This window comes from Hetaerina americana, unplaced genomic scaffold (genome assembly GCF_022747635.1).
Source record: "Hetaerina americana unplaced genomic scaffold, ioHetAmer1.1.p SCAF_21, whole genome shotgun sequence".
Lineage (NCBI taxonomy): Eukaryota > Metazoa > Arthropoda > Insecta > Odonata > Calopterygidae > Hetaerina > Hetaerina americana.
In genome coordinates, this window is record NW_027286775.1 from 5,770,969 (window position 1) to 5,780,885 (window position 9,917).

The following is a 9,917-nucleotide window of genomic DNA, read 5'->3' on the forward strand; positions in this document are numbered from 1 at the left end:
CTTCGACCACTAAACCGACCTTCGGGTTGATTACTGTGTTTATGGTTTATATATATATATATAATAATAATAGATTTATGATTTTGGGGAAGAATAACATGAGTCCATAATGTACTGTAAACATCTTCTGGATGCTTTCATTCATTCAGTCTTGACATTGCATTGCAAGGTAGAAATGTTGGCAAGACTGTATTGACTGCTTTGAGGGCTTCACCCAAGAATTCTCCCAAGTAATTTGGCCCAGTAACAAAATGTGGGATTTTATTGACTATCTTACAATGAGATTTAATTTTATTATAATTTAACTTTTCAGTCAAAAGCACCAATAGTTTCTGACAGAACTCATTTGAATGTATACAAATTCTATACATTGCAGTTATATAATGGCGATACTCCACTGGGAAATATGACTTAAAATCTAAAACTTTTACAACTTACACGATTTACACGTAAATTGGTTCATGTATGCATATGTAGCAACAGATTAGTCAGACAAATAATAGATAGGAAATGAAGGAAAGACGGCATGAGGAAGACCAAGAGACAAATACATTGGACAAATTGCACAGGACATAAAACAGAGAAAATATCAGAGATGAAAGAGTTAACGTTGAATTGAGAAGGATGAAGGGCTGCTGTACATCAATCATATGATTAAAATACTTATGATGTAAATTTAGAAGTTACTACAGTGTGTTTTAGATATTTTATATGCTAATTCATTATTAATGCAGGCAGCTCAAATCCTAGGTTCGATGTCTGTTGGATCTGTACAATATTTGTATCCTTTTATTCTTGAATCAATGGTAGCAAACTGATTAAAATTCATTGCATGTGATTGGGGTTCATGAAGAGGCAACTGATTAAAATTCATTACATGTGATTGGGGTTCATGAAGAGGCATGAAAAGAATTTCCAATCAATACTATATTTTCTTGAGATCACACTCAAATGAAATTCTCCACCCACATTTTGATGGTCACGAGGGATACCTATCAGCAAATAATTATTGATCAGCTCATTCATTTCTTTTTTAATCATTTCATGTTTTAAATAGCATTTAAAAATAAAAATATAGCTAATTTTTCACAGTTATTGGCTACCTACTTCCTGATTAATGTGTGATGAAACTGAAGGGTATAAACCCCTTCCCTGGAAGGCACAGACCAATGCTCGCTACAGCATAAAAACCTTTCACTAAGTTGCCACAGTCCTGAGTTGATCTTTGTATGAGAGCACATGGCAATAAGCCTTCTGCCTCATCAAAATATTCTTTTAATGAATGGAAATATTTATGAAAAGGGTAATTGAGTACATCAATATCACCTTTTGGTATGAAAATTTATCAATTTTCTGCAAAATCTACCTAATCATATGTATCCAGTGCTCATTTTAGAGCACTTTAATTGCTAGCAATTTCTAATAATCAAACCATCAGATAACGGAACACTAGAAGAATGATGTGTTCTGGAGTAATCATAGGCTTTAATGCTACTTCAATGTAATCGTCAGTGTTTGATGGTATTTCAAAACCCCCAAATATCCCTGGTCTCTCAGCTAGAAGAAATATTCACTGGTGGTTCTCAAAGGGCCTGGTAGTCTACCACCATGGCTGAAACATTTAGATTTTTTTTGCTAAGACTGAAATCAGAAAAAGAAGTCAGGGGTGAACATATTTTCCTCTGGCCAGAAGAGCAAGGAGCACAAAACTTGTAAATTGTTGGCAATAATGTAAATGTTGGCATGCCATCGTTCAGTTTGACATCCTCAGGATTATCTTATTTTGCCTTGCTTTTATTTCTCTTTCACCTTCATTTCTATCTTGCCCTTGGATCTCCCTCTCCTCACTTGCTCCTCGGATAATTCATTTAAAATTGCAAACTAATGAGCAACCTACCTCACTTATTTTGATTTTTTTCTTTAAAGTATAGTTATGATGACAGTAATAAAAAAGAAACAAGGCAGGGTCCACTTTTTTTAATGAATGGTAATGGATTGTGTTTACTGCCATAATATTAAAACTGATATACATAACCAGTCTGCACTTAACCTCTTAAATACTGGTGGCACTAGCAATGAATGGAGAATGGTAGAATGGAAAAGAAATCAGCATTTGACTCCTATAACTGCACAGAAATTTTGATAGTATTTCATGTAAGACCCCTCAAAAAAATACAAAAGAAACATGTAATTTTGCAATCAGAACTCAGGCTGAAAAAAGTCATTTTCCAAAACCCAATGCTTGAAACTATTACAGCCCTATCATATAGTTGTAGGCTTCATTTGTCCATACTGGAAAAGGATCAGAGGGAGCACTTGTAGACCACTAACAATTTATTTTCACAACCATGGTTTCAACTCCTTGAGTCACTACTGGATGACATAACACAAAACCAATTGGCAAAAACATATCTGCACACACTTCTATGGTTATGGGGGGGAGGGTTGTGTTGGAGGGCGGAGTGATCCTGAGCATTGGTGTGAGCGCAGCGTTTGGTGTTCGACCGATTGCCCTTCAACGGTCCTTGTTGTTTGGTGCTTATGCACCATTGTTGGTGGGCCCACTCCAACATCTGATCTTGTCTCCCACCCATTCCCCCCTCGCCCAATCCACCAGAAGATGACTCAAGGATTCAAAACCTTGGCCATGCAAGTTAAGCATAAATGGAAATCACAAGCGGTCTTTCTGTTTCTTTCCCAATATTACACACATTTTTGAAAAGTGAGACAGAACAAAGTCATCAAATGTTACTTCCCAAAATAAATAATCATTGACTGGAGAACTTAATAAATATGTTAAACACAAATTAAACTAATTATGAATAATAACCCTTCATTGTTTTAATTAACCAGAGAAGCCACAAGTGGTGCAACATCCAGAGAGCGAGCAAAGAGGCATTCCATTTGCTCTCCCAGTGTTATAGCCGGGAGGGAATACCCTCCCAAGTAAAAATTAAAAGAAAAAGCAGGAAAGGAAATATCTGAAAGTAGACGAATAATTTTGTGAACATAGGTGAATGTTCACACAAACAATCAATACCCATAAGTCCCACATCAAATCGGAAAGTGGACACTGAAAACAGGCAGTCTACAAATGTCAAAATGTACTACATACAGGTATTCATGCATTACAAGATCAACTACTTGATAAAGCAGAACATAGAGATATAACATGATTCAATGACACCAGTTGCGAAACTCGTGGAGCTACCTGAGAAGATTAACTGCAAGACCTGAAGATGACCGTATTTTCCTAATTGATATTTGCAAATTGACTGCTGGCAGACTACGCATCGGCCCCAATATATAGCATAAGGAAGCAAAGATTAACTAAAGAAGTTGTAGGATAAAGAATACTGGACTATAGCTAATTTCATGGCTATGAACTACCAAGGTAAAATATGTCCAACAATATCATAAGATTAAGTGTACCATGAATACATGATATTTACATGTATTCTAATTCCAAGTCATCACTCAGCAACCTGGCTTATAGAACCATTCCTCAAATGTATTTGCTGCACTCTCCCTTTCACTCTTAACCATCAACTCTCAAATCCAGGTTTACAATCACCTTAATATTGAAATAAGCTTCTGTCGACTGGTATTTACAATGATACAACATGACTGAAAATAAAATAATTATCCAGAATTGAGGGGTAAAGGAAGGCAGTGGTGACTATAGACAAGGTGAGTTTGAAGTAATTTTGAGGAAATGACTTATTTTTTCAGATAAATGCCACCTTGCCCTCCCTATGGAAGATGGTGGATGTGAAGAGTAACAAGGATGGATGAGATATGGATGACTGGAACAGTCATGGCAGTAAATTGGTAGAAATCTAAGATGGTAAGGATGTATGGAGAGGAGGAGTGAAAAATACATCAGAAAAGGAGAGATCTGGAAGTTGCAGCACAGAGGAAAACAAAGCCAAGGCGGAGGGACGAGGTGGAATAGTATCGGGGGCTGTAGAGGGCACGTAGAGAGGAAGCACTAGAGTGGTGGTAATGGATGGATCATTGATTCAAAATCCGACCCCATAGCCATGGGATAAGGCGGAGTGAACTACAACAACAGGGCAAAAGGTAAAGATGTACGCATGCAAATGAAATAATCACTGGAATATTTCTTATGAGCTTATTAAAATTTAAAAATTATAATATTGCCCAGAAGTGATGATCTCATAACTTGGGAGTATCCAGGCGGTTTTTTCACATTTGGAACTATTGAAGACAGACTAATGGCTTGCCACCACCCAACACCCCCTCCCTTCTCCACAGTCACACTTCCGGCATTACACTGTTAGCATCACATTGACCAAAGTTCATTTGACCTGCAATGATTTCGTGCCACTCTCTTTTAAATTAGAATACCAAATGGTAATCTAAGGCTTGGAAATCATCCGTAGACCTACCCCCATTACAAAATAAAATTCGATAAACTCGTTAATAAAAACAAAGACAGAAATGCTCACTGAAAATAAAAGTTTTAATAATAAAATCATACCCCTTGGATTTTGGCTGGGGTCGTCCCACCTGAGTAATGTCCCAAAGACATTACTTAGGATTTGAAACTATGACCCAGCAGTCAATAGCTAAGCATTCAACCCAATAGGAAACCAAATCACACATCTTATATGCACAGTAGTAGTAGTATTTAGGGGAGGCGACCGACAGCTGAGGTCATTTGCGCCATAGGGGATGGGCAGGAAAGGATGAAGGGTGGAGAGAAACCCGGCGTCGGCACTGGCCTACTCTTTACAAAAGGGGCCAAGGGGTCCGCAGTTTAACGTCCCATCCGACGGACGGCGTACTCACTCAAAGTGCCCTCCACAAAGCACCCCAAGTAGGGATCGAGATGCCTCTGAAAAATATTCAACACTGCTGGGATTTGAACCCGCACCCTCTGGGTGGGAAGCCAGTACCCCCACATCTAATATGCACAAATATGTAAAACTATACAGGATGAACTTTTCAAGGACTTACATCAATTACATCGCCCTCATTTTTGGGATATCCGAACACAATGGTTGTCTCCTTTAAACAAAAATGTTACTTTTACCCAAATGATATTGGTTTCATTAAGAGTACTCTTATTCAAAATATGCATGGTTTAAATACTGAACTGAATAAAAGATGAGTAGCTATTGCAATAATTGTTATTGCCTTCATAATTAAAAAACTGTATGCATAAAAGGATGATAATGGCACTTCTTGCTACATTTTTTCATACACTGTGAGATAAACTTTCAAAATTCATAATAGACAACCGAGGTGTGGCCCTTGTGGGGAGAAAAAGTCAGGGAAGAGGTGAAGATATAACATAAACATTTGGACATTTTGCAAGAATGGCAGCAATGCAACCATTTTGCCCTTTACCTCCACATCAGCAAGCATTATCATGTCCCAGTCACTTACGTCTCCCATCTGCTGTGTGACATAATTTCAGGGTGGCCTCCTTGTGAGAGTAAATATTAAAACTAGAAAGCCCCATGCTACACTAACAAATATGCTTCCTTTATTTCTGTCACTTGAATGCAAATCAGCACAAATACTAATAGTTCTTTCGGTCTACAGGCTACCAGCCTACCTGGACAAGTCTACTTGTACGTGCATGTTGATTTTGGCTTTGATTCCAATGTAAAAGGATGGGGTACAATTATTTTGATATCAGCCTTTAATTCTAGTGCCTGCACTAAATTTTAAAAAGAAAGAATGCAGTTTTGTAAATAAAGACGTCAAACGACTTGAAATACTCTATACATGATTACTAATATAATTTGCCGAATAAATTACTAGTAATAACAAAAATTTCAACTAAAGCTTTTAAGAATTATAACCATTTCAAATTACCTGTGAAAATGGAATTAAATTCACTGTTGCTTTGACACTGACATTAAAAGTTATACCTGAACTAAGACAAGGATACAACGAGCGTTAAGAGTGGTAGGGGTAGCCCATGACCAAGAGTAAAGCAGCTGAAGGGGTTGGTTTGATGGCATGCTCCTGAGAAGTATATATGAGAGAGATGGATACAGAATTGGCTATATTTTCTTAATTTAAAAATTTGAAAAAGTGTATGAATAAACACTTGTTTGAATAAATAACATAAGGGTCTAAGAAGAGTAGAAGAAGAAAGAAGAGGAAAATTTTGAAGACATATTTATAAATTATGATGTAAGCCAATGACAGAAATGATTAAGAGAACTGCATAAATCTAATCTTAGGACTGAAGACCAGGAACAATCATGAATACCCTTCCACTTCAATTACATTAAATATGCCAAGGATAACTCTGCTGCAAATGAGCAACTAAGCCACTGGCTTTGTGTTTTCCCTAGTTTATCCCAAAGCTAAATTTGGCTATACTGATCGAGTTAAACTAACAATTTAACAAATGTTCAAATATTTAGGGCCAATGCAAAGGCTGCATAATTTCAGGTTTCACAGAACAGTTTCACCTGCATACAAGCTGGAATTCTCATTTTACCAGCAAGAACACTAGCAAAACCTTTTTCGCTTGAAAGCAGCATATGCTGCGAGCCTGACCTCATGCAAACATCACAGTCTACATACCATAGAAGCCATCACATTATTTTAATGTCACTATTTCCCCTGTCGGACCCAGTTGGACAGGATATGAAAGGTAAGGTATCCTATCAGACAGGCTAAGGAACTGCTCAGGCAAAAGGGGCCGTAAATAATCAAGGAAGAGTGAGGCTTGATTAATGCTATCATAAAGATGATAAAGAACTGGTTTGGGCAAGTGTTGAGAAGGGACCGCTAGACGAAGGTTGTCTTGAAAGGAATGACAGAGGGAGACAAGAGAAAGGGAAGACGAGTTGAATTTGTGGACAATGTGATGGGGAATTGCTCAGAAAATATTGGAGAAACAGCATGGAATGGAATCCTGTGGCAGAGCACATATGACCTGCCAAGCAGAAGACTAACGATGATTAATTCCCACACTATATTCACAGAATACTTATGTGAAGGGCTGTGCCTGGAGATACTCCATAATTCCATGGACTATTTTATACTTGAGTAAATTTTACTTCAAACACTACCAACATTACAGCAGGGATAATGATTGACATAAACAAGTAAATTAGGTACATACCCATGTCAGCACACTTTCATAATTACTTGCACGCACACATTATTAAAAATTGAAATTCAGTTGTGATCAAGTACATCCAAAATTATGATTAAGCCATTTAAATACTGGTAGGTGAATGGTAACTAAAATTAGGATGAATAACATTTGATTCAGCTAAATGTTTCAAAGCATTGACAATTTATATGCTCTTTCATTTTATTAAAATAATCCGATATAGAGAAAATATTCAGAGAGACATCAAGTGGTGAAATAATTCTGCTTACATTCTCTCTCCGTGTTTCTTTTCTTCTTAACCCTATCTTAGTAATGAGTTTTCACACGAGTAATATGTATAGTAAAAATTTCCATACGAAACCTGAATATTAACTCACACGCCTTCACCTGCACAAGAATAGGAACCTCAATAAATGAACAAATTTATTTTTAGAGGTTAAGGGTTTTTAAAAGAACATTCATTTATTATTTTATCAAAGAAATTTGAGAAATTATTTCATTAAGTGCTCATAAAAGAAAAACGTACACAAAAAGCAGATCCGAAAATCTAAATCATTATTAGAGGTGCTTTTAAATTGTGAGTCTCCTAAGATACATGTACCAGAGTAAAACCTTATGCATGCCATAAATTACATTGTGGAAGCAACACTGCTTTCACTTTTCCAATCTGCTCACTGAAAGGGATTGGGGCTTGTGTAATTCCTTCATCAGCGGCAAACTTGAGTGCTTTCTATTTCTCTAACAGATTTCAAACAGATTTCTCTATTATTACAAAGAACGTGTTGCACTTACTTTCTCATTAAAACAAAACATAAAAAAAAACGTACAATTGTTACTTGAACTTTTAAACACAACAAAAGCTTCATTTGATGGGTTTGAAATACCTGCAACATGCTCAATGCTTCTGGCTTTGATAGATTGAATGCAAAAATCTAAGCCCTTATCACAAGCTGTGTGTGCAAGAGGCAGCCTTTCCAGGAGCACCAACTTCAACCCTAGCTGGCACAGGGTTTGAATTTAGAATATAACTCCAACCTACTGAGGAGTTTGTAATAAATTTTTGAGAAGTTGAGAAAGGAAACTTTTTCTCTTAAAATTAACATAACCAAATAGAAGCTGCTAGGAGTTATTGCAGATAAATTACATATAAGGAGCATAACATTGTATTAATTAATTTAATTATTTTTACATTCCACCCTAAGGGTGATAAAATCAACATGATGTTCTCTCCTACCTACTCGGGAACCAGGAAATCGAATGTAGATTAAATTCCTCATGATTTAACTCACTCTAAAATAAATATTTCTATACATTTCTGTGTGTGTTGACCCGAAAATTCAACTTCACCCAAATATGGTTTTAAATCGACACAGTTATCAATCTGAAAGTTGGATTGACAAGTTACACTGGGTGGCGTTGTGCTCAGCAAATTCAACTCCACACAGTGCGTGAAATCGACAAATCACGAGACAGTTCCTTTTCCTCTTCCACCAGTAGTTTCCCAGGAAAGTACCCAACGAATCACAGTTTGGGTAAACCTTAGGATTCCCATAGGTATTATCCAGAATTGAACCTGGGGCCTCTAGCCATTAGCCCAGTACTCCACCCATTGGATCACCTGATAATAAGCTTAAAATCGTCAATTAGCAGCAGTACAATAAAAATTAAAAATTCGTCGCAATATTATGTGGGATGATCGCTCATTATGAAAACATTCGCAGCTTGATACATCAACCTTCACACATGGAGTCCAGATACATTCATACGGTCACAATAAAAAGTATTCCGCGTAAAGGAATTCACTAGCAGCACTTCAACATTCTAACAAAATTATAAAGCTACATGTAGAATCGCTAGAAGATATTGTTACACTACAAATAGCCGAAATTAGATAACTCACACAACTAATACTGAAGGGTAGGTGCATTAACTTACCCTTTAACATGTTCAAGGATATTTTATTCGATCCTATTTTCTTTCCACTCATGACTGCTTAGTTATTATGGACCAAATTAGCATACATAAGAAATCTGAGTTAGAGTTAGTATAGGGTTATTTACTAGAAGTGACTACTCAGGAAAGCCAATTAAGGTTGTTAATAACCCTGAAAGGGTGGAAACAAAAGTTAGGATTAACTATTAGAAATATAACCTAAGATGCATTTAGATGCAAGAATTATCAAAGCAATCCATAATTACTACGAAATCCATGCCTTTTGATTGAGTAAGATCCATCCTTCGGATAGGTTGGTTCCGAAAATGGCTGGAAACGAAATGAAATTTTCTTAAAACCACATGTCATGTAGAGGTGAAAATTAAGCACATATGACCCAACACACCACTCTTATTTTCTATAATTAGTAAGTACTTAAAAGGCCTACAATTTTACGCAAGTTATATATCACTAAAAAGTAACGGCAACAAGATATTGTTGACTCTGTGAAGAATTCTCAGAACAATATTTGTACAATAAGAAGTAAAAGAAATCACATCAAACACATTTTATAAAGACACGATTTGTGACTTCTCATCCAAGGTTATGTCACGCAATCGTAATAAGAAAATCAAGAGGGAACTCACTTTTATTGTCTTGAAACCAAGCTTCAGCATCAAGAGAATTAGATCGGAATACACTTTAATAACATGAATATGTCCATCATTGTCTCAAAAGAAAAAAATCACATACTAAGAAGGAAACATTGGTAAATTTTAAGTTTCATGGGTGGCACAAAGTCAGAAACGAAATTCAAGTACAAAATCGCTCCAGTAGAGGGCGAATAGCAATAAGAAAGTCGCACGGCAACTGT

The 9,917-nt window shown here is 36.5% G+C and overlaps 1 protein-coding gene across 5 annotated transcripts in view; it reads right to left on the minus strand.

The window, feature by feature from the left end:
* The window catches only part of LOC139688656 (testis-expressed protein 2), a 58,637-nt gene extending 48,813 nt beyond the window's left edge, over positions 1-9,824 (minus strand). For 3 of the 5 annotated variants that reach the window (XM_071586226.1, XM_071586222.1, XM_071586223.1), the window contains exons 1-3: positions 9,691-9,824; positions 9,324-9,373; positions 9,047-9,215 (exon numbers count right to left, since the gene is read on the minus strand). In XM_071586226.1, coding sequence (XP_071442327.1) covers positions 9,047-9,098 — 52 coding nt within the window. In that variant the 5' untranslated portion in view covers positions 9,099-9,215; positions 9,324-9,373; positions 9,691-9,824. Of the gene's footprint in view, positions 1-9,046; positions 9,216-9,323; positions 9,374-9,491; positions 9,583-9,690 lie in introns of those variants that run through there. The other 2 variants (XM_071586224.1, XM_071586225.1) reach the window with 2 other exon arrangements.
* Positions 9,825-9,917: the final 93 nt, after the last annotated feature.